The following is a 25,862-nucleotide window of genomic DNA, read 5'->3' on the forward strand; positions in this document are numbered from 1 at the left end:
AACATAAAAGTACCTTAATACTAAAATCATAAAAGCATTAACATTAGTAAAGCATCAATAGAATTGCAGCATTTATAAGTGGAAAAATACAGTGGTTTTCATTGGACAGCCGAAAGATATCAGGGCAGATTGCATGAGAATTCTGTGCAGTTCTTCTCTTGAAAGAAGTTGCATGTCTCTGACCTATGCAGAGTACGTTCCATGCGTAAGGACACCACCACTGAAAAAGTCCTCTCCCCTATTAGGCACAGTGATACATAAAAATGTTCTTTCCTCCACCACCTCCTCCTTCTGGAAGTGAGGTTTCAGAAATGATTAGGAAGAAATTTATCTTTTTCCACAGGTGGTGTCCCCAGTTCACTGTGGCTCTCCAAATACTTACTTTAAAGTAGAAAACAAAGAAGGAATTAATGAAACATGTATTTAATTTAAAAAGCAGGGCTGGGTATCCTTCTGATAGCCAAGGACTGTATTTAAAATTCTGGGAAGGTTGTATTTAAAATTCTGGGAAATGGATGCCATCTGTTTTTAACCATCATGGCCAGCTCTGTGGGCTGCATAAAGGAGATCTGATGTCCACATTTAACCCAGGGCAATTGTTTTTTAGGCAAGTGTTTCTAACTAAGAATCATATGAAGTGGAAAACTTGACCCAGACATTGTGAAAGGTGAAAGGTCCCCTGTGCAAGCATCATGTCTGACCCTTTGGGAGAACGCTGTTTTCACAAGGTTTTCTTGAAAGTCTATATCGGGGTGCCATTGCCTTCCCCAGTCGTCACCTTCCCCAGCAAGCTGGGTACTCATTTTACTGACCTCCACCATCTTTATTACACAATGACCAGAATACATATAATAGGGAACTTACTGTTTGCAGTTAGCATCTCCCTACATAAAACATCCCCATTCTTACTAAAAGTTCATTCCTACTAAGAGTATGTCAGTTGTTCAAGATAGGCCAGGTCAGGAAGCAAATACCACAAGAAATATTAGAATTCAACTGTATTCATATAGGCTATAATAAAGAACCTTGAAAGCCTGACAGTGTTTCACCTTCCCTCTCTCTTACATCAAAGAGAGTCATAGCAAGACAAATTTGAGATTCTTATGCTTTCCCAGGTTAAGCTCATGTTTTATTAACAGTTGACACCTGTTTCCTTTCAAGGTAATCTCCATATTCTTCTGAATACAATATGGAAGCATCTGGCTTCTTTGACAGAGATGTTCTGTCTGGGGTGGACCACATGTAGTTCCTTATCTAATGTCCTCAGCCAGTTTTCAAAAATCCTTTGCATGTGAGCAGTTAAATTATTTCCCTTTTGTGGTAGTCTGCTTTATGGGGATGAACAGAGACAGAGAAAAGACAAGAGAAAAAAAGGGCTGCCATTAATAAAGAAAAAAAATAATTCTCTTTATTTTTAATTCTAGTTATACCTACAGCTTCCTTCAGTCCCATCCACAATAACCTGTGACTCTTAACAGATTACTCCTGTGGGTTTGGCCCTCCCCCTTCTATTCATTGCTTGAGGTGGCATGAGAATAAAGCAAGGCCTGCATATTTCTTCTCTTTCCCTTCAACAATTCTTATTTCTGTCAAGCAAACATCTGAGATGGGCCAAAGTCATCAACTGGGTAGCATCCTGAGCCCTATAACCCTTCAGATTTCCTTTGAGTTCTTGTTTTCAGAAAAGGTGCTAACTCTTCTTCCACAGGACACTCGGTATTGAACTACATAGCCTAGCTGTGCCATTGACAAATATCCCTTCAGTGATTAAGTATAGATTTTTTAAAAATCTCTCTTCTTCAACATTTGTAAGAAGAACACTTCTTCTCTTCTTCAACATTTGTAACATATTAAAATAAATTTAAAGCTAAAGTATCTGTTTATATTAATTCTCATCAGAAACTCAATCACAGATTTTCAGCTCTCACTTTTAATTAATCAACTTGAAATAAAGCCATTCAGTGACTAGTTATTTTCTTTTGGGCTGTAGGATGTAGCAGCATCAGTTTACAAAAAAAGGCCAAGTTCAGACCCTAGTCCTCAAGAAACCCATGAAGAACTTCCTATTTATGAATCACCAAGAAAACTCCTACGACGCCTGGTGAGTTCAGAAACTGAGTCAGGATATGTTCTCTGTCAGGATTATCTGAAATATTTGCTAATAATATTTAATTCTTACTCCCAATAATGGGAATAATTGCCCTTCCTTCCTTCCTTCCTTCCTTCCTTCCTTCCTTCCCTCCCTCCCTCCCTCCCTCCCTCCCTCTTTTTCTTTCTTTCTTTCTTTCTTTTAGATATTGTTACTTTCTTTCTTTTAGATATTGTTACTTTTTTACTCTTGTGAGGGTCCATATATGCTGCACGTTTGACGAAGGAGTTAGTATTAATGAATGGACGCCTAGTAAGATGATACAGTATGTAGATGTCTTACCTTATTGGCCAGAATATCTATACATATAAATGTGTATAGGATCTATCTGCATTAGCTTGATAATGTGAAGCAGTTATCTCAGCATTTTACCATGTACTGCCTTTTTCAAATATATCAGTAGCTCTTATAATTGTACTTAATAGATACATATATACCAACTGGGGGAGAGGGAGACTGATTTGGCTTTGTTTTCCTATATAACGTATCTTAATTGGTGATGTCCATTTTCAGAATTTAATTTCTGATTTTCTAATAAGGAAGCAAGCAAGTACCTCACTGTTTTGTGCTGATCTTTTATATCTTCATTTATTTTTACCTTTCTCAAGTTATATTATAGAGTAAATAATAATTAATCTGTTGTTTTAGAGAAAACTGACAAATATTCCTGTTGAAGAACATTTAGAAGAAAAAGACAAAGAAGAGGAATATTATGCTTCTCCAAGAAGTCTTTTAGCTCAGGTAAGCAGAATGGCATGACCTCCTATTTTATCAATTAGATTAGCCATGGAGTAAGCACAATACAGATGTTTGCATAAATAGATAAATAAACAAACATTTTTAACATTTTATTTAGTTACACATTCAAATATTTATACAACTCTGCTTAACCAATTTAGGAGGGTTATAATTATAAGCAATAAACATCTGAAATCACCACAGAAATATAATCAACATAGAAACATCAAACCTCTAAGCTGCTATCCATCAGATGTTTTTATTGCTGTCCTGAACAGCATTAAGGAAGGGGCAGTTCTGGCCTCAGGAGGTAAGCTGTTCCAAAGCAAGAAGATGGTGATTAAAAAGATCTTCCATCAGGTCCTGCCCCTAATATTAGTATTAATATTAGACCGTAGTAGACTAGCCTGAGCTGGCCAAAGACACTTCCAGCTCTAGCAGGATCCAGTAGCCCAGGAGAAGCCCAAATTGTACATCAAGTTCTTCAGGAGAGTAACATCCAGTGTGTGCTGGTGAATGTTTAAGAACTGGATCTGCACCGCTAGCCACAGAACATTGCTTATTGGCATGCTAGGCCTAGTGGCTCAGCTCTGCTCTTAGCTGGCTCACTAAATTCCAGGAAATTTAACAATCAGCTCTTGCAAGCCAATGTGAGCTGACTCCAGCACACCATTGATAACATCCCGTCCAGAACTAAAGGTGGAATTTCCTTGATCCAAAGGACCTAGTTCCATATTTATGGAATTCAGTCTGAATCTGTTCTATCTCATCCTGTCCTTTACAGCCTACAAGTCCATTTCATCTTCTGCTTCTGGGGTAGAGATACTGTATATAGGTGGATGTTATCAGCATACTAATGATACCTCACTCCAAAATAACACTTGAGATGATTTCTCCCAGTGGTTTCAAGGAGATGTTGAAAAGGATGGGGAGAGAGTGCTGAGGCCTGTGTCATCCTATATTATAATGCCCAAAGCCTCAGATTCTCTTCCCTTATTGTCACCAATTGGAATCCACTCAAGAAGATTTGAAACCGTGGTAAAACAATGCTTCAGAACCCCAACACTTATAGGGAGTCCAAAAGAATGTCTTGATTAATTGCACTGAATGCAGCTAAGATCTAAGAGAACAAACAGGGTCTCTCTCTCTCTCTCACACACACACACACACACACATAGACACACACACACACACACAGACGTTTCAGTCTCCTTTACCATCTCAAGTGCATATTCTTACCCCACAGTGGATCTCATTTTAGTACATTGATTCACCTTGCATCTGTTTAGGTTTAGCATGTTTATCATTTTTCCAGATCGTTTAAGCATTACCAGGAAGGAAGGAAGCCAGGAATGAGAACAAATAGCTCTGTTCTTCTTTGTCACTGTTTTCCTCACATGAAGGGCAAACTTCATAGAGAGCATCTGTGAAATATATAATGCTGATTTGCTAGGGACCTCTTGAGAAAGGAGCTTGATTTGAGCAGGACAGATGAAATGGCCTTATTTCCCCTTTTGCCATTTCTTTTTTGTCCAGATCAATTTGACCCATATTCTGAGATTTTCAGCAGTTCCAGTTACTGAGATTTTTATAGAAACTAAATTGACTACTAAGCAATGATTATTTTATTTTGCTTCACTGAGATACTAGCTTTAGCCAGACAGAGTGTATATTCACACAATGGTGGAATCAAAAGCTAGAAACTGCTAGATAACAATTTGATGGTGTTGGTATATAAATAGTATATAATATACACTTTTATTAATTGTATATAATTTATTTTCAAAGCTGGATGAGGTGATTGATGGATTCAACACTCTGGGAGAATCTAGTGCCTCAGACAATGAAAACCTCAGTAGCAATAAAGAATACATGTCCATGAAAGATTTGTAAGTATACTAGCAATAGGATGTTTCACTCGTACATTAACCTGGAACAAATATTTATGTATTTCTTTTGCAACTTTATTTTCATGTGAGTAGCAAAGACAATAAACTCAATACTTTAAAAGTTGTTCTGATTATGAATGTTGGAGGTATGACCACCAGAGCTGAGCTTCAAAAACAGGATGACAATAGATGGCAGAAAAATCCAATCCTTTGTTTTGCAGTCCATATCCAGTAGTTCTGCTGGAAATGTTTGGTTCCTGCTGTCACCTGTATGGACAAATACAATCTTTTCTCCCTGCTCCCCCTCAAAAATGGTGTGAATCACTTGCTTCTGGGTTTCCCCTTGGAGAGAAATAAGTCCCTCTCAGTGCTCATAAATGCTTTGAAGGATTTGCTTTCAGCACTCCCAATCAGCTATTGGTCATTGCCAATAAGAAGGCGGGGGAAAGAATGGGAATTCTGAAAAGGACTGCCTTATCCCCATAACATCGACCCACCCCACCCGGTCATGCAGAGAGGGCATGCTACAAACCCCACCGATAAAGGAATTCCACTTGGCAGGGTCCAGGAGGTGGCACTTCTCTGCAGTGGCACCCGTCCTTTGTAACAGTCTGCCCCTGGAGCTGAGACAGACCCATTCGCTCCCAGACTTCTGGAAGAACCTAAAAACCTGGCTCTGCCACCTCGCTTAGGGTGGGAGGGGCACCAGTCCATCTTGGCGGTGGCTATTATAGATCTCTCCCCACCAACAAGATCTTCGCTGCTGGATTTTATATTTTCTAAAGGTAAAGGTAAAGGTTTCCCTTGACGTAAAGTCCAGTCGAGTCCGACTCTAGGGGGCGGTGCTCATCTCCGTTTCTAAGCCTTGGAGCCGGCGTTGTCCATAGGACACTTCCGGGTCATGTGGCCAGCATGACGACACGGAATGCCGTTACCTTCCCGTCGAAGCAGTACCTCTTGATCTACTCACATTTGCATGTTTTCGAACTGCTAGGTGAGCAGGAGCTGGGATTAACAACGGGAGCTCACCCCGCCGCGTGGTTTCGAACCGCCGACCTTCCGATCAACAGCTCAGCGGTTTAACCCGCAGCGCCACCGCGTCCCTCCTTATATTTTCTACTGTATATTTATTTTATACAGTATTTATATTGTAATTTATGTGTTTTAACTTTGATTTTAAACCGCCCAGAATCCCCTTTTGGGGGAGATGGGCGGTGATGGAAATTTGAAATATAAATAAATAAAAAATGAGGGCTGGAGAGACAGGTCAGGGATTTAGTGGAGGGAGAAGGAGTTTAGGGTTTTATGGAGAAACTCCAGGGTCCAGCTTAGGCTTCTGTGCTAGAGGTTCCTTTTGTCTGTTCTTTCTATTTTAAGTTAATCTTTATTGCATCAGAAGATGCACATTCTGTCTTGCTGATCTCCACTTGCATTTCAAAGGGAATTTCATCATGTAAGCAACTGATTAACTATATCTCCTGGATTCGGATTCAGCTAAGATTGGAGATCAGTACTGAAAGTAAAATCCAACTTCAGATTGTTGGAAGTCCTGGCAAATCCAGCATGCCTCATTTGCATGTGAATTAACATGTAAGTTGAGTTGTCTCAAAGTGCAATTCTGAGGAAGTTGTTTGTTGCCACTCCAACTTTTTTTCCCTCTTCCTTCTTTTCCACCAGAAGCAAGCACACAGATGTGTGCTGCTCTCCTCCATTCTGGGCACTGTCATGTTCAGTGTTTCAATGTGCACTGTACATCATAACGTTTCACATGCCATGATGCTGACGCGCGTTTCTGGTGGGAGGGAGCTGCTGTAAAACATTGTGCCAAGCTCTGTATCTATGGAATGTGTTTGGGTTATGTGTTCTGCTCAAGGACTTTTCCCACGGACCATCAGGAGCCATTAGGAGCACCTGGGATTGTGAGCCTGAGAAGATTCTATGGGGGGAGGGATCTCGTTTGTACCGAGGGTTTTTTAGTTTGCATTTGGCACACTTTTTCCATTCTCAGCTTTCTTTGTGATCCTGCATACTATTCTTTAATAAATCAGATATTTTTATGAACCTGTTCATGAGTCTGATGGTGTTTTAGGATAGGCAATCATTACATAAAGCTGAGAATCACCAAAGTTGTACCGTTAGCTCCTGCCAAGATTAGTTTCTTGTGAGGGAAAACAGTTAACGCTGGCCAAAACCAAAGCCACGACCGGGAGACTCGAGAAGCTGACTAGCTTGATGCCTGAGTCAACGGTCAGGAGCGAAGAATGGAGCCTCACCCCAGAACCTTCAGCTTCACGGCAGCATTCAAGTTCCAGCCCGGAGGGAGAGGGATCCAAAGATGGGAGAGCACCAAAGCAACCAGCACCTAGTGAATCGCCCGCAGAGTTGATCACCTGGAATGAAATGGGAGAACCCCAGCCAGAGATGTCCCACGCATCCTGGACGTATCGGTTCCCACTGGCCCCAAACGTAGAATGTACCACGGTATCAGAAGGGAGTCAGCCTAATGCGCAAGGGAGGGAGGGAGGGAGGAATCTCAAACCCCTGAAAGGCTAAGAGTGGTAGAGGCCAAATTAGAATTGATGGAGTACATGCTAAAAGCCCTGTCTCTGTCATGGGGGGGGGGGGCAGCCGAGGCACGAAGGAGATTCCAGCTCCAAGCAGTCATCCTCCATCCCCTCACCCGGACCACCGGCGGACCGGGGTCGGAGACAAAGCCAGGATGAATCTCCACCCTGCAGAGCCTGTCCATCAGTGTCCCCCACACTGAGACAGGAGAACTACTGTAACCTGGGGCCCAACCACTCAAGCAGGCACTAATTCAGCTCCAACAGGAGCAGGGGTGAAAGACTTTTCTGTCAAGTTTGACGGGGATCCAACTAAGTTGTCTTTCTTCCTCACTAATGCTAAAAGTTATATGAAACAGTTTGGACCCTGCTTCCGCCGAAGAGACTAAAATAACTGCCATTGCCACCAAGCTGAAGGGACGAGCGGCTGATTGGTATGTTCAATTAAGTGAGGCTAGCTCCCCTGAGCTTGAGGATTTCGAGGAATTTATGTGGGCATTAAAGCTGCATTTTGAAGATCTGTTAGCCAAAGCAAGGGCTAAAAGGGCACTGAAGGATCTTAGCCAGGGCCAGCTGTCTGTAGCTGATTATGCCCTGGAGTTTAAGGCTTTAGCTGGGAAAATTACTGACTGGTCCCAGTCTACCTTAATAGAATGATTTAAAGAGGGACTCAACAGGGACGTCCTGCAGTGGGTGTTGTGTAGAGACGACCCAGAGACATTGTATGAATGGATCTGTCTGGCCGGCAAGGCTGAGCATGCAAACCAAACGACCTGAAAAGCCACCAGCCACCATGAGGGGACCCCGAAGTGCCACAACTGCTGCCCGGCCAGGCTACAGAGCCTGGGAAGCGGAGAGAGATCGGCGCTGTGCAAAGGGTCAGTGTCTCCGATGTGGAAAGGAAGGAGACCAAGCAGCTGATTGCCCAAAAGCCAAGGCTGGAGACCGAGCGGGCAAACTGCCGGCCAAATCGCTGCCCTCATCGCGGCGGATGACGGCAGCCAAGGGGGCGGCCGATGCTGAAGAAGTACCCTACTTCTCGGGAGAGGTTAAAGATGACTCTAAGGAACCAGCAGGAAACACCAGCCACCTGCCTTGAAAAGCGCCTGCAGGCAGGTGGAGGAGGATGGGCACGAAGATGCTATGGTGAGTGCTGACTGTCCAACTCTAGCAGTAAAAGTGAAATTGGGCTCCCGCACTAAGACTACGGAAGTCTGGGCTTTAGTTGACTCTGGGTGTTCCAGGTGTATGATTCACCCCGATCTGGTTGCTGCTTTGGACCTGCCTAGCTTCCCCCTCCAGCAGCCTTTGATCTTCACACAGTTGGACGGTTCAACGGCGGGGGGGGGGGAGCAACCCATTTCACTGGAACTGTCGCGATGCAAATGGGCAGCCACCGTGAGTCTTTAAAATTTGTAGTGGCATCTGTTGGCAATCCCTTGGTAATTCTGGGGATTCCCTGGTTGACCTATCAAAGCCCATATATAAACTGGGCACACAGAACTCTGACTTTTAAGGATGGGTTTTACCAAGCCCCTACAGCAGAGAGAGCTTCACGTGCGGGGGTTGGAAGGGCTGCAATTGCCACGACGCGCCTTAGTTTGGCACATTTAGAAGGCTTGCCAGATCGATACCAAGACTTTGCAGATGTCTTTGGGGAAATGGAAGCAGATCAGCTACGATCGAAAAACTGACTGTGCAATAGAGTTGATTCCCAACAGTCAATTGCCCAAGCCAAAAATTTATCCAATGACTCAGAAAGAGCTTGAGGCATTGCGGGACTTTATTGACAAAAATCTGTCAAGGGGGTTTACTGAATGTGCAAATTCCCCAGTTGGGGCCCCTGTGCTTTTCCAGGAAAAGAAGGATGGCATGCTTAGACTTTGTACGGACTATCGGGGGTTAAATTCTGTCTCAATCTGCAACAAATATCCTCTGCCACTAATGAAAGACATGTTAGCCCATTTGTCCAAGGGCAAGATTTTTTCCAAGCTCGACCTTCGTGAAGCCTGTTTTCGCATCCGCATATGAGCTGGAGATGAATGGGAAACTGCTTTTAATTGCCCATTGGGTTCATTTCAGTACAAAGTCCTCCCTTTTGGGTTAGCAGGGGCGCCCGGGGTCTTCATGCAATTGATTAATGAAGTGTTACATGATCATTTGTTTAAAGGGGTCCTGGTTTATTTAGACGATGTTCTCATTTACACTGAAACCAAGGAGGAACACCAATGCCTCCTCAAACAGGTGTTAAGCAAGCTTAGAGATGCCAAACTCTATGAATTTCACAAAACCCAACTTGACTATCTAGGCTATAGGGTATCTGACAAAGGCATTGAGATGGACCCTGAAAAAATTCAGGCGATTTTAAGTTGGGAACGCCCCCACACCCGGAGGCAATTACAAAGTTTCTTAAGGTTCAGTAATTACTATCAGCAGTTTATCCAGGGATTTGCTGAGATTGCTTTGCCCCTTACTGATTTACTATGTACCAAGGGTTTGGGAGAGACACACAAGGTGAAAAATCCTGGGGCAGTGCTGAATTGGATACCTGAATGCCAGGCAGCATTCAAAAAGTTAAAAACCCTTTTCACTGCTGAGCCTATTTTACAGCACCCCGATCCTGACCGCCCCTTTATGGTCCAAGTTGATGCTTCTGACTTCTCAACTGGGGCTAAATTGTTACAGAAAGATTCTGAAAATCACTTAAAACCCTGCGCTTATCTGTCCAGAAAATTTTCTGAAACTGAGCGATGGTGGCATGTTTGGGAAAAAGAGGCTTTTGCTGTAAAAGCTGCTTTAGAAGCATGGCGTCACCTCCTGGAAGGTGCTAAATGGCCTTTTGAGGTTTGGACCGATCACAGGAATTTGGAAGCCCTCCGCACCCCCCGGCATCTCAGCCCTAAACAAATTCGCTGGGCTCAAGTTTTCAGTCGCTTTAACTTCCAGTTAAAATTTATTCCAGGAAAGAAAAACTTTCTGGCCGATGCTTTGTCATGTTTGCCTCAGGGCTCTGACAATGTGGCAGATATAGTTGGGACTGTTTTCACTGAACCACAACTGGGCTTGGTTGCAGTCACCCAGAGCCAGACCCATGCGCAGGCAACCGCGCCCCCAGCTCCGTCTGGGAAGCGGAAAATGCAAGTTCCTTGTCAATTACAAAAGGACTTTCTTCAGGCACTGAAATCTGGCACTTGGTTGCTAGCTAATAGAGACAATGTTTCTTTTGAAAACGGTCTGGCATGGGTGTAACACCACCTTTATGTGCCTGAAACTTTGAGGGCTGATGTTTTGCAGCGTTCCCATGATGACAAACTTGCTGGATACTTTGCTTTTGTCAAAACCTTGCATTTGGTTTGCCGTCAATTTTGGTGGCCAACCTTAAGGCGTGATGTGAAGGCTATGTTGCTTCCTGTCCTGTTTGTGCCATGTCAAAGCGGAAAGGGGGTAAACCACAGGGGCTTCTGCAGCCAGTGGCCAGCCCATCCTGTCCCTGGGAGGAGATTTCTATGGATTTTATTGTGGACCTGCCTCCCAGTCAGAAGAAAACTGTAATTTGGGTTGTAAAAGATTTTTTCTCCAAACAAGCCCATTTCATTCCATGTGCATCCATCCCGTCAGCCCCGCAATTGGCCCACCTCTTTCTCATCCACATCTACCATCTCCACAGTAGCCTCTCCCGTTTGGTCAGCGACCGCGGGACACAGTTCACTTCCAAGTTTTGGAAATCATTTTTAAAATTGATTGGCACCAAACAGGCGTTGTCCACATCATCGCATCCTGAGACTGATGGATCTACGGAGGTTTTGAACTCTACCCTTGAACAATTCCTAAGGGCATACATAAATTACCATCAGGACAACTGGGTTGACTTGTTGCCCTTTGCTGAGGTGGCTTACAACAATGCTGTCCATCAGAGCACTGGGCATACCCCTTTTCGTGTGGTTTCTGGTCATGACTTTGTTCCCATCCCTGAACTGCCACAAACCCCTCCCCAGTCCTGTTCTGCCTCTGACTGGGCTGTTCAGCTGGCTGATTCCTGGCCGGTGATTCAGCAGGCTTTGGCTGATGCCCAGTCTGCTTACAAATTCCAAGCCAACAAACGCCGTTCTGTGCAACACAATTTCAAAATTGGGGATCAGGTTTATCTTTCTACCAAATTCATAAAGTCCCCACAGCCCTCAAAAAAGCTTGCTCCCAAATTCATTGGTCCTTTCCCTATTATTGGTATTGTCAATCCAGTTACTGTTAAGCTGGACTTGCCTCACAATTTGAAACGCTTGCACCCTGTTTTCCATTGCAGCCTGCTCAAGCCTGTCCACCACTCTTCCCACTGGCATCCCCAACCTCCTCCTCCTGCTCTGATCATGATTGATGGGCAACAACACTTTGAAGTCAAGGAGGTCGTTGATTCTTGCAAGCTTTGAGGCACCCTCCAGTACCTGATCTGCTGGAAACACTTTCCTCATCCTGAATGGGTGCCTGCTCGCCACGTTAATGCTCCTGATTTAGTTAACCATTTCCACTTGGCTTACCCTTTGAAGCCTGCTGCTTAGAGTTTTCTTTCTTTTGGGGGGAGGGGCGGTATGTCACGTTCACTGTTTCAATGTGCACTGTACATCATAACGTTTCACATGCCATGGTGCTGACGCGTGTTTCTGGTGGGAGGGAGCTGCTGTGAAACATTGTGCCAAGCTCTGTATCTATGGAATGTGTTTGGGTTATGTGTTCTGCTCAAGGACTTTTCCCACAGACCATCAGGAGCCATTAGGAGCACCTGGGATTGTGAGCCTGAGAAGATTCTACGAGGGGAGGGATCTCGTTTGTACCAAGGGTTTTTTAGTTTGCATTTGACACGCTTTTTCCATTCTCAGCTTTCTTTGTGATCCTGCATACTATTCTTTAATAAATCAGATATCTTTATGAACTTGTTCATGAGTCTGATGGTGTTTTAGGATAGGCAATCATTACAGGCACCATGTGGTGGGCCTGGAATTCCCCTTTCTTTCATGCAGCACTTGGCAGAGAGTTTAGGGCAAAACTAAGTATTTAGAAGGAAAAGAAGAACAAAGGAACTTCATCTTTTCCACCAAGATGGATGTAACAGAACAAGCAACAATAAAGTCAGTAAGATTTCTTTTTACTTCTTAACCTAAGCATGTGATTCTTTATGCTTGGGAGGGCTGAATGTGTAAGATCAGTAACCTGTGTTTCTCTGGCATGCTCATTGAAGCTATCTAAGATAATTTTCTTTTTCTGTGCCAGCTTCTCAGCTGTGTTGTAAGCTCTGCTCCATTTTAGTGGTTCTAGCAGGCCACTAAACTGGCTTCACAGATATTAATACTAGCACAGGTAATTATTACCAATAACTGTAGTTGCATATTGACCACATATTTAACTCATAGTCAGTAAGATTCTAAACAAAAATATAATTCTATTTTGTTTCTGCACTGGTTACACACTTCTTTTTCTTCTGCTATACTTGCACATGAGCCAATTGTAAATAACAGTGGCCAAATCCAAACATCACACCAATCAAATCAGAATTTCGCATGACCAAAACAGCTGCAGGCTAGTATGCTTCTTACTTTCTCTTCTGATGCTACCAGTGGATTTCAAGTCAACTTGTTTTAAATCTGTATTTAACACTGACTACATTTTGTTGGTGAGGATGACACAAGATGTGCTTAAGCAAAAACTGCTAATAAAAAGTTCTAAGTTTCTCCTTATGCCCAAACAAGAAGCAAAGTACATGACCTTGATGTTTGTGGTAGTCACTCTTATCTCATTGAATTATGGCTTAACATGACATTCAAAGATTATTAATAACATTATTTGAAGTAACCTGGCAGAGGACAGTCCATTGTTTTGCTTTGCTGGTTTTGCTACAACCAGTTTATACACTTTTTGGAAATTCCATATTTTATAGTTTTCTCTAATTTGCTACAGCCTAAACAAGGGTTCTCCATTCTGAGGCCCTTCAGAGGTACTGGGAGTACATTTCCAAGAGTTCCCAGCCAGCATGGCAAGATTGTGGAAGATCTAATCCATCATCAATATCTATTTGTTCCATGTTTTCAATCAATTTGAGGTGATTTTCAGTTTTCCACCAGCCTTAGCAAGCAGCATATTCAGAAATCACTTCAGTGAGCTCTTAGTATGCCACTGAGAGCCAGTTTGGTGTACTGGTTAAGGTATCAGCCTAGAAACCAGGAGATCATGAACTCTAGTCCTGCTTTAGGCACAAAGCCAGCTGGGTGACCTTGGGTTAGTCATTCTCTCTCAGTCCTAGGAATGAGGCAATGGCAAACCACTTCCAAAAATGTTGCCAAGAAAATTGCAGGAGCCTGTCCAGTCACCAGGAGTCAACACTCATTTGAAGGCACATAAACACACACACACAAAAATGCCACTATGACTGCTCAAAACATGGTGTTTCCCATAACTATTTGAGCCAGAGAAAGAAGCAGATAAAAAGCTGGATCTCTAGAAATGTGAAGGTCCAAGAAAAAGAAACATTCAGGAAGAATTAATTCTATTTTGGAAAAAAAAAGAACCAAAAGAGGAAGCAGAACAATACAACATAAGTAAGTTTATTTCTAAACACTTCAGGGTCTTCAAAATGCAAAGTGTACTCATTTAATGTAGTTTCAACACATGTGAAAAGACTGACTTTAGAAGTTCAAGACTCATGCCCATGTGGTCAGTGAGTAAACTATCACATTCTTTTTTTTTTTCTTTTCATCTAAATGTTACCTGAATTATCCTATATTTGTTCTGAACTTTGCATGATCTGGTCCCATTCAAGTGTTGTCCTTGAACTGACTGAAGTAAAAAACCCTGCTATGTTTGTTGATTTTGCAGGTTCAGTTCTTGGTCCAGAGGTAAGATTTTTGGGAACCTGGTTGATGAATGTCTTTTTAAGGGTGATATAATCTAACCCTAACCCTAACCCTAACCCTCAGGGTTCCAGAAGCGGTGGAAGAGAAAATTAAGCCAATAGATACAAATAATGAATTGATGGCCCTTCCCCAAAATCGGGTGGATGTACAAGTGGCAGAGGAGTATCAACACAAACCAAAGACATTACCAAGAATATTCAAAGAGGAAAAAACACCCAAACTGTTCTTTTTATCAGTGGTTCAGTTGTCCATAATTCTCAGGTAAGAATATCATCTCCCTCATTATCATTAAAATCTTGAGGTCTAAAAGGATTTTTTTTATTTAACTTGGAATTAATACAGTAGAAGCTAGTCTAACTGTTCCAACTCTAAATAGATAAAGATCACTCTGGTAGTTAATAAACAAAACTTTGAAGTTAGCCTAATGTGAACCAGGAAATAATATTTAACTTTATCTCTCCATCATCTGATCCACTGAATTCACTGAATTATATATTACAGTACATATGTGTTCCTTTATTTGCATATTATGCAGAGATGGAGGAAAAATAAAATGCCCCAATGCTTCCTTCTAAATTAGTTTGATTTTGTTAGGAAACCACCTTTTCCACAAATTTGTTCCAAACAGAAACTTTCTGCAGCATCAGTTATGTCAGGACCTTGAACACTAATAACCTAGTAACAGGGTTATGTGCTCTGAAAATCCAAAAATGAAGCAATAATTGATAACCAATCAATACAGTTTATTAAATTATATTTGAGGCTAATATCTGAGGCTACAAATCAATCAAACAATAAGCAGTTAACAGTCTATGGGGAATTTAGCATAAAGAATATTTGAGGCTAATGACATACAAGGGTATTAAGTAAGAAGCAGTTCATATTCTTGGGAAATTTAGCAAATTCAATTGTACGAGAGAACAGCAAAGAAGATCAAAGAATGGCAGGAAGAGGGGTTGTCAAGAAGCAGTGCACTTTGCTCAGAGTTCAGCTATAGATGGAAAAATCAGAAAGAGACAAGTAGACCCTTGCTACAGCCAAACAAGCAATAATTTTAAAATTGGCACAAGATACAACATTCACACACACACACACACACATGCACACACATGTTAAATGGGGGCACCTTTTGCACAGTTATGGGAATAGGGAATAAAATCAAGAGTAGTTTAAGTTCTTGGGAAGAAACAGGAAGAATGAGGGTTTCTGGAATGAAGATAGAAAGAAGCAGCAAGAGGAAAAAATAATCACCTTTATTTTGCAGTGCTGGATGACTAGTGCACACAATTCTGGTCCTCAGAGGTCAGTTTTAGGTGGATTTTGTTGGAGGAGAAGGAAAATAGGAAATCCCTCTCAATAGCTGCTTACTGGTGCTGTTTGGGAGTTTGCTCAGAGTTTTGAACCCCCAGTTCTTCTGGTGCTGTGGAGTCAAACCAGTTCAAGGACAGGGCATTTGTATTCCTTTGATTCTGGACCCAGCTGATTGATGAAGCCAGCTGGCTCTTCCAGGCTATGAATCCCAACTCAGGAAGGACTACTTCAAGAACCCAGGAAACCTGTGCTTCCGAAGTCTGGGAAGACAACATAATGGAGGGGTATGTTCAGCTCCTGTAAAGTTCTTGAATATCCATGGGTTTGTAACTGAAAGTCCAATTCAGTGAAGGACCACATCAGGCCACAGCCCACTTGGAGTCATACTGCTGGGCTGAAGTCCAATCTATATGAGGATTGGCCTGAGGGATTGGCCATTTGAATTAACGGTTTTCCTCTTGGCCTAAGCAAAAGGTAACCAAAAGGTTGATAGAGAAGGCAAGAAAATCAGGTTATGAACCAACTGATAAACATATTCTGGCTTTCAAACATGACTTCAGTCTCACCTGAATTTAAGCAGATAAAAGTCAACCACAGTTTGTAGTGCTTTACTACTCTTAAAATTTGCATTAGCTCTTCATCTCTTACTTATGACTCATCGCACCAAGATTCTAGCAATGATGCCACTAGACTCAAGAGATCTATTCATTCTAGTACTACCATTCTTGGATGCCTTTTTCTTTGTTGTAGTGACATGCAATTGCATATCTGCATTTGGTTTGCACAGCATCCTTTACTCCTGCCCTGGGCCATAGGATAAAGAAAGGTTAATACTGTTTGAAATTTAAAAAGACAGAATCTTAAATAAAAAATATAATTATACGGGGAAAAGGAATCCAACTACACGCAAAATTAAAAGATGATTCAGATCTCTTCCTGCAACTCCAGGCAGCATAATTAGTAATGAATAACATTTGGCTGGGTGCACGTTTCCCACCCCAGTCTACAAAGCTGTATAGCTTGCCCTTGCTTATCTATTTTCTATCTTAAGAATTAGTATGAATAGCAATAGCTAGCTATGGTATATATTCTGAACAGCCCTTCATTTTGGATTTCATGAAACACTATCCTCTCTTTCAGTGAAACCACAGATGATAACCAATTGGAGCAGGTGGATATTCTCCTTCCCCAGAATAATCTTATTCACTACCTGACACTTGTAAAAGCTTCTGGATGTATATGGTAAGGTCTCTTATTTATATAGTATTAATTATTTACTGTATTTATTATGTAAACTTCTAAAAAACAATCAGCTGAATTGTTCTGTGGTGGGGAAGGTGTTAATTAATTGCCTTCTTAAAATTGTCTTCTTAATTCAGTCAACTGAATAATCAAATTCAAATTACAGTTTCTCAACAAAGATTATGTTGAAGGGTCTTTGATAAGACTCCTGTTGGTTTAACTAAATACATTGCTTTATCATAATTAACATGCTGTCAGACTAAAAAAACTGCATGGGTTATTTTTAGTAATTCCATCTTCTCATCACTGAATATTCTTTCAGAAGAGAGAGCTCCAACTAATTAATGTGTGGTTGGTTAACTATTAAAAAGTAGTAAAGTCGTTTTCAAGGTGAGTCCAACTTTTGGTGAACTCGTGGACAAATCCATGTTGTTTTCTTGGCAGTATTATGGAAGTGGATTATGACTGCCAACTTCCAAGATTTTTTTTTCTTCAACTTCTCAGTCTAACAGCCCTGGTATTCCTTTGAGGTCTCCTCTCCGTCTACCATAAAAGTCCAGCACAATTTAACTTCCAAGTCCAGAAAAGGTCAGCCAGGTGCTCACCATCTGCTGAGATAGTTAACCTTATTAACTGGGTTAAATTAATTTGATTAGACAATTCCAACCCTACCAACTATTTCTTTCAGGTTTTTCCAAACAGTTTTGCCAAAAGAACCCTTTATAAAAATTATTTTTAAAGTCATGATAAGGTAAAGGTAAAGGTTTCCCTTGACGTAAAGTCCAGTCGTGTCTGACTCTAGGGGGCGGTGCTCATCTCCGTTTCTAAGCCTTGGAGCCGGCGTTGTCATAGACACTTCCAGGTCATGTGGCCAGCATGACTCACGGAACGCCGTTACCTTCCCGCCGAAGCGGTACCAATTAATCTACTCACATTTGCATGTTTTCGAACTGCTTGATGTGCAGGAGCTGGGACGAGCAACGGGAGCTCACCCCGCCGCGTGGTTTCAAACCGCCGACCTTCCGATCGACAGCTCAGCGGTTTAACCCGCAGCACCACCGCGTCCCTCCGAAAGTCATGATATTGGCCATTTAATTTGAACAGCTATTTATAAGTTAACTTTATGGCCATCTTTATTTATTTTAGAATATTAAGTCAGATTTCATGCTTTTTAAGTTAGTATTATTGTTATTATTATTTATTATACCTGTCATAGCTATTGATTCTAAGCCTCCAGAAGGGAAAAAATGGATATAAATTTTATAAGAAGCAAAGAAACAGTTTGAAATGAAAAGGATTGAAATGAAATGAATATATATCTCCAGCAGATCATGGCAGGATGAAGTTAATGAATCAACTCGAATAGGTTGAATCTGCTAATTTGGTCTCTCCATACCACCCAGTATGTTCTCCCTGAGGCAAATATCTCAATTTCCTCATACTAGTACCAATTCAGATGCTAGGGGATATAAAGACAAAAAATAATCCTACAATTTACTTTAAAAAGCATTGAGACAAAGTGGGATAGGTTTAGAAAAAGACCAAAAAAAAAAAAGATAACCATCATCTGGAAACTAAATCCTGCCAAAAGACATAGAAAAACTAGCTTTGAGAAATAAAGACCTTTTCGGGGAGCTGTTGTAAAGATAATTAAGATATTGAAATTAAGATGTTTTAGAGAAAGTAGAATACAGCTTTGAGTTATAACACTATGAACTCAATTCTTGTGCTGCAAACAAATGTCAGGGCTGAAGAAGTGTGCAGATACATTCTGTTCCATAGTTATCATGATGTACCCAGCTACCATTTGGTGGATCTTAGAAATCTATAATAGATTTCACAGATCTTCCCAGGGATCAGAAGGTAGCTTGTAAAAACATGACGAGAACAGCTGTTTAGATGCAAAAATGCCTTTCTTTAAATCTGGAAGACAGTATAATAGTAAATTGCAGGATTATTTTTTGTCTTTATATCTCTTAGCATCTGAATTGGTACTAGTATAAGGAAATTGAGATATTTGCCTCAGAGAGAACATATTGGGTGGTATGGAGAGACCAAATTAGCAGATTCAACCTATTTGAGTACAGAGCTGTACAATCCAGGCCACCTGAACTGCATTGCTGTTCTTGAGTGTCCCATCACCAGTACTAAAGCAGAATTCAACTGGCAGAAAAAAATGCCTGAGGCCTAGTATAGGGTTAGTCATTATTCCCACATTAGTTACCCAGGGTGAAACTAAAAAAATAAAACAACAGAAAACCTGGCAAGCATATAGAAGTCTACTGCCTTTGTAGACCACAAGGGGTCACACTTTCTCTACCATAGACTTTCTCCTCCAAATGATGAAGACCTCAAATAAAGTAACAAAGAGGTTTCCTCTTAACAACATTGCATTGCTTGCTTAACTTTGCTTCAAAAGTAACAGACTGTGGAGGAAAATGCATAGGTAAAACTATCAAGATCTTAAAAGCTTTAAATTGTCATCATTCAACTGGGGTGCCAGTGTGTGCACCCACCAGACTGCCATGCCACACCTAACTAATAATTTTTTTAGGTTATTTCAATTAATAAGAAGATGAAATAGGAAATTTGTTTAGCTACAAACAGAATGGCCTGCTTCTGGTATCCCATGTTTTAGCTATTGTCTCTGCAAACCAATGGGAAATTGTATGTTCAGTACTGGAGACTTGGCGATTGGAGGATATCCATTTTCCCACCCACTTTGCAGTGTTGACAGGCAACATGGCCTATCAGTATCAGGGACTGGCAAAAGGAGGGAGGGTCCAAAACATAAAGTGGAAAGGAGATTAGCAGTATCTAAACCTCTCCTCCTTCCTTTGAGCACTCTTTATTGCAAAGTTACATATCTGATTCTCTTTGATCTCCTTTGGTGTATTTCATTCTCCATGAGTCCATGAAGTTGCTTTCTCAGGTCCTTTCAGTAACAGGCTTCTCAAAAAATTTTAGACAGAAAAGGCCCACTACTGCTGAGTATTGATGGGCATATTTTAAATGAGCAAAAAGGAAATAATAATAATAATAATAATAATAATAAATAAATTTACATGCAACCCAACTCTCAACAACTCTATATAGATGAAAAAGAAGTTATACAATTTACTTGGAGGCAGCAGAGAATTTTTAGGGTCCCCTCAGCATGAATGGGGTATTCCCCTTCGGGTGTGAGAGACGTGGGGGGAGCCCAGGATTATATGTTGTTTCTGTAAGAGTATCCACCCCTAAGTGAGAGATAGGAGGTGGGTAGGAGTGGGTGGGGTGCCCTTCTGTGACCAGTGAGAGAGGCTGGGGGGGGGGGGGACAGTGAGTGTGTGTGTGGTGGTTAGGCCCAAACAGCACCGAGAGCAGGAGCTGGTGTGCTGGGGGGACCTGTCATCACTTGAGGGTGATTGTGTGTCAGAGGATGTGTGTGGGGGGGAGGGGACCCTTGTTTTAATCCAGGGTTTCCAGAGGTCCGGGATTGGAGTCACCTGGGCCTGGAAACTCTGGGGATTGCAGGGCAGGTTACCCTATTGAGGTGGTGACGGGCCGGGGATGTTATGACCGGAACCAGAGGGTGGGCCATCTTTGGGGAAGACGCCCTTAGTGTTTGTTACCGGTGGCGTGTTCCGGCCCTCCGTGTTCAGACCGAGGCCCTGGACAGCAGATCCTTGAGGGCCCGGTCACCAGCTGCTGCTGCTTAGCGCCATGTCAGTTAACAACAAGGCCCCCTCATATGTGATTTGATCACAGAGGAGGGGGCAGATATGGCATGTATTACCAAGACCTGGCTGGGACAAGAAGTGGGGAGTAGCCCTCTCAGAAATGTGCTTGGCTGGTAAGATGGAGTGGCTGTGGGTTGACGGCTCCTCTGTATCCAGGAAATTATCATCCTTAGTTCTGGATGGGGTTACACTGCCCCATTCAGACCTGGTGCATAACTTGGGGGTCCTTCTGTACACACAACTCCTGCTTGAAGAGCAGGTGGCAGTTGTGGCCAGAAGGGCCTTTGCACAACTCTGTGTGGCACACCATATGCCCTTTCCAGGATCAAGATGCCCTCCGAACAGTCACTCATGCCCTGGTCATCTCCCATATAGACAATTGCAATGCACTCTACATGGGGCTACCCTTGAAGAGTATCCAGAAGCTTCACCTGGTCCAGAATGCAGCCGCACAGGCAGTTATTGGTGGCCCAAGATCAGCACATGTGACACCACTGCTGCGCGAGCTCCACTGGGTGCCAGTTTGAGTCCGGGTGTTGAACACAATTCAAAGTGTTGGTTATGACCTTTAAAGCCCTACAAGGCATGGGGCCAGGTTACCTGAGGGACTGTCTCATCCCCATAACATCGACCCGTCCCACCCGGTCATGCAGAGAGGGCATGCTGTGGACCCCGCTGGTAAGGGAATTCCACTTGGCAGGGTCCAGGAGGTGGGCCTGTTCTGCAGTGGCACCCGCCCTCTGGAACATTCTGCCCTCGGAGGTAAGGCAGGCCCCCTCGCTCTTGGACTTCCAAAAGAACTTGAAAACCTGGTTCTGGCGCCTCGCTTGGGGTGGGAGAGGCAACAGTTCTTCTTGGGGGTGGCTGGCACCATAGATCCCTCCCCAATGAATAAGATCTTTGCTCCTTGGATTTTGTATCTATTTTATTCTTATTTATTGGTTTGTTTTGCATAAAATTATCATTAACTATTTTGTCCCATCTATCCACTTATAAATTGGTATATAATTGGCAATTCATATTTTTATGGTTTTAATTGTTGATTTTACTGTAAACTACCCAGAGTCCCCCTTTTTGGGGAAGATGGACAGTAATAGAAATTTGAAAATAAATAAATAACTATCTTAAGTTTGAAAAAATGCTGGAAAGAAGATGGAGAGTAATAGTCAAACTGCATCAATAACACATAACAGTAAGACATTATTTAAATTAGGTAACTATATTGAGAATTACATGGCCTTCTAGACAAAACTAGAAGTGTACCAAACTGCATTAGAAAGTTCAGAATGTAAAATGCCAATATTATAAATTTATTTTTAAGGAGGTTATTTAAGCTGACAGTACTTTGGCTCAGGGCATGTGAATGGAGTGGATAATACCTGGGATTCTTTCCATCTCTATAATCCTGTGTGAGTTTAAACTTCCAGGGCTGCAATAATGCCTTAGAATGATCATAATAAAAAAGATAGATGGAATATTCAAGCCACAGGGAACAATGGATTTAGACTTCATGATCCAGAGTTGTGATATTGTGGTAGTAGCAAAGCATGAATTAAGCCCAGGAAAGGAAGAAGGTGTTAGAAAGAAATTGAAAGTGAACCTGCATTGACTTTCTTGGGTATAAAAAAGTAGGAAAGGGAAAACATTGTCCTTCAAGATTGTTATTATAGGCCTTCAGGATTCTGTTATTATAGCCTATATCAGCACCTTTAAGATGTATGGACTTCAACTCCCAGCATCCCCCAGCCAGCATGGCCTTTATTAATCAAGCAGAGTTCCAGGTTTTCTTGGGGAGCATGTTTCCTGACATGGCCTACCTCAAAGGGCTAACATTAGGTTTAATACCTGATACTCTTTCAGTAATTCAGAAATGTATGTCTGACCATATCCTTTTAATTAATTAATTAATTAATTAATATAGAACAGAAATCAAAATCTGAGTCCATAGTCATTTTGAATCTTTGTATAATGAATCTTCAGTTTCTTTTCAGGCTGATAAACTACTTTTATTAACACAAAAAAGATAGCAAAAGCTGCTCCCAGTTCATTCACTGAGCATCAGGTTCTCTTCATTTTCTGCTGCTAATGACCAAAACAAATTTTTGGATCCTACTGAAGAAGTGTGCTGCAAGATCACAATATTAAGATCACAAGAAAATTGGTATATGACTGTATAATAACTTGGTGTGGAATATTTTAATACAATAATAACCTTCCACTCCCCACTTGGAGACAAGTTTACTTCTACTTAATTGCTCTTCCTGGTCCTAAATGAACAGCTGTCAGATACATTCCAGTTTTCTAACATTTTTAATGCCAGACTGGCAGATGCACTATGCAATGAAAATGCAACATGATCAGTTCCCACCAACTTCAGCCAGAATTGGCAGTGGTGAGGGATTGCACCCTTAAAACTGTGGTCTAAGATGGTCTTCTCTGTTCATTTTCAGATCAGGTTAGATAAGAAGCCTAATATGTCTGGTTTTTGTCCCTCCTCTAATTTACTGCAGCATCTCTCAGTGGAAAGACCCATATCATTTAGGATGCATATTTCATCAAGGGGATTGTATAGTGGCTGTGAATGATTTGCAAATCAAAGACATGGATGAAATTTCTTTGTTCATAAGTAGATCCACAAGAAAGGAGGTAAGACATAGCAATTGTAATAAAGCTTAGCACTAAACAATAAAAAATCTTTTGCATAAAATTATCATTAACTATTTTGTCCCATCTATCCACTTATAAATTGGTATATAATTGGCAATTAGAAATGTCCTACCAGGTGATGCCTGATCATGTATCACCCTTCACTCCCCATTCACCTCCCCAACTTGGTTTCATTAGCCATGGGATCCCTTTTTAAACTTGAGGCCTTAGAAATAAAGTGACAGTGTCTTCTGAGCAAGCATAGTAAAGACTACAGGTTTTTTGTCAAACAAGTTCCTTTCAATAGCTAAAATATTAAGACTAAAACTGTTTTTATGAAATATCCAGGAATATTCTAACTTCTGGTGAGGAGGATCAGCAAACTGAAATAGTTTTTTTTTTCTTTTTTTTACTAAAAATAAATCTCGAGCAGGCAGGGCTGGCCCACAATTTGTTTCAGATTGTGGCAAGGAACAAGCTAACATTCCTTTCTATTGTGAGAACATGGGATCCTGTCATCCCACAAGCTGTAAGATGAATTTACCATTGCTTTCAAATCACTCTTGACAGATGACCTCCTCTAAGTCCATTGTTATGGCAGTGGCTTCTTCCCTGTCTACTTTTATGTGCTAGCATTAGAAATATTTGTTGAAATCATTCACTTGGGGACTTCGTTGCCAGTAGATTTTTCATGGGCTCCATCAAGATGCTAATGATTCCCCACCTTATAAAACTGTCTGGCAAGAGAATTCACTGCTGCTGCGAGCCTAAATCATCAGAATTTTATACATTTCTCACCTCCAGTGTTTATTATAGGAACTGATACTGATTTGTAGTTTGGATTTGGAAAATTGATTATTACTGTCTTACTAACAGAAAATGTACAAGGATCTATAAACTGTAAGATATAACACTGCAGTGTTCCCTACTTTTTTTTCCAAAGGTAAAACTGACAATAAATCGACTCCCAGATTCAGAAATTTTGCATGCTCCTGGATGCAACTGTCCATAATGGCATAAAAGAACAGTGTAAGTATATCTCAAGGCTATATCTTTTTTATGCACTTAGCAATCAACCAGGGCATAATCAGATTTAATTTCTTCTGGTTTCACTGGCTTGTTATTCCTATTTGCAGAAGGAAATCAATGAAAAGATCAGCTCAGTAAGAACTGTTCAGTTTGCCCCATCTGCCAACTCATCCCTAAAAATTCATTCTCCTTTTCTGATTGTTGCTTTTGGTGACAATATTTTTAAATAATTAAATAAAAAATTAATACAACCATGTTAAATACTTATATAATTTCCCCCAACAGCATAGTAACAAGAAGATAACTGTATGAAGATTTTCATGGAATAGAAAAATAGACACAGAACAAACAAGTTTGGGAAGATAAGGTTTTGCTCTGTATCTAATGATACAGATATGTGGCTTCCGAAAGCACCATTTATTTGATTCTAAACATTTGTCTTTTTTTCTCCTTCTTTCTTCTGTTTATAGACAATAAAAGTTACAGGTGTCAGAACTGTTGAATCATTTCCCTTTACAGTATAATATCAGGACATCATTTTCTTTGATTCCCTCATCATATTTCTCTAATTGGGGTTCTTCCATGTTAATCCATTCATTTTCTCTCTGACAATTCAAGAGAGACTTACATTTCTACATATATCAGGTCTTTAGATATCCTTGCAATCAGTAGGCTTTGTGACTGAGATGACAATCCTGGTGAAACAAAATGTGTTGCAGAATGAGTGAAAAATTAAAGAACTTTGCAACTGAACATTAAAGAAATCAGTATTTTATATCTGTAGTTATGATTTCTACTTATATTTTAACAATTAACTGAACTGCTAACAACTATTGGCAGTCAAAATAGTACTGATGAACAACAGGATATACCAGAATTCATATCAGAGTTTAAATGAAGAATATAATTGCTGGGACACTCACACAGTCTATGATAGGTACTAAACATAACATGAACTATGGTAGATGTGATAGAGATCAACATCCAGTTTAAAATAAGATAGTTGGATCTGGGTTTTTCAAGCCTGTAATACTAAACTCTTTTACCTCTGATTGCACCATTAAATTCGGTAGAGTTTGAAAACAAGTAAAGGATTGAAGCGCATATTTGCTGACGTTTCCTGTAACAAGGATGATCCTACTTAAGGAAATGTTTCTTGTCCAGAATAAAGTAATCACAGCTTTTTATTTATTTACATTAAATTAGATTCAAATAGAAATCTGTTTCCAGCATGTAAGGTGGTTAGATATTTTTGGATCTTATTGGAAAAGACTTTAAAATTGCATTTTGGTTCTCATAAGAAATTGATGTTCTGGAACGATACTTATTTAAAAATTACAGTAAAAAAACATTTTTGAAGACATGGGTTAAAAAAGGAGATAATTACTTTTAATCAAAGTGAAAATAATCAGTTAAAAATAATGATCATTTTTAAACTTTTGAAAAAATTTAAAAGGAATATTATTACCTAGGTGGCAATATGTACAGCTAACCTATTATGTTCCTTGTTTGACCATGATACCTTAGCAGCGTCTGACATTATGAAAGAGTTGAGTGTATTGAAGGTTTTATAGAAGCAAAATCAGTAATTCAATATGATCAAAATTTTAAAATATTACAGACATAAATGTAGACAATATACAAGAAAACTGGAATAATATCCTATGTTACCA

The 25,862-nt window shown here is 40.9% G+C and overlaps 1 protein-coding gene across 4 annotated transcripts in view; it reads left to right on the forward strand.

Annotated features, from left to right (window-relative positions):
• Positions 1–24,609, forward strand: part of PLEKHS1 (pleckstrin homology domain containing S1) — a 57,410-nt gene extending 32,801 nt beyond the window's left edge. For 3 of the 4 annotated variants that reach the window (XM_063307193.1, XM_063307195.1, XM_063307192.1), the window contains 8 exons: positions 1,991–2,101; positions 2,798–2,890; positions 4,676–4,776; positions 14,303–14,500; positions 16,691–16,792; positions 23,025–23,160; positions 24,104–24,189; positions 24,475–24,609. In XM_063307193.1, coding sequence (XP_063163263.1) covers positions 1,991–2,101; positions 2,798–2,890; positions 4,676–4,776; positions 14,303–14,500; positions 16,691–16,792; positions 23,025–23,160; positions 24,104–24,172 — 810 coding nt within the window. In that variant the 3' untranslated portion in view covers positions 24,173–24,189; positions 24,475–24,609. Of the gene's footprint in view, positions 1–1,990; positions 2,102–2,797; positions 2,891–4,675; positions 4,777–14,302; positions 14,501–16,690; positions 16,793–23,024; positions 23,161–24,103; positions 24,194–24,474 lie in introns of all 4 variants that reach the window. The other variant, XM_063307196.1, reaches the window with a different exon arrangement.
• Positions 24,610–25,862: the final 1,253 nt, after the last annotated feature.

Source organism: Candoia aspera, chromosome 6 (genome assembly GCF_035149785.1).
Source record: "Candoia aspera isolate rCanAsp1 chromosome 6, rCanAsp1.hap2, whole genome shotgun sequence".
Lineage (NCBI taxonomy): Eukaryota > Metazoa > Chordata > Lepidosauria > Squamata > Boidae > Candoia > Candoia aspera.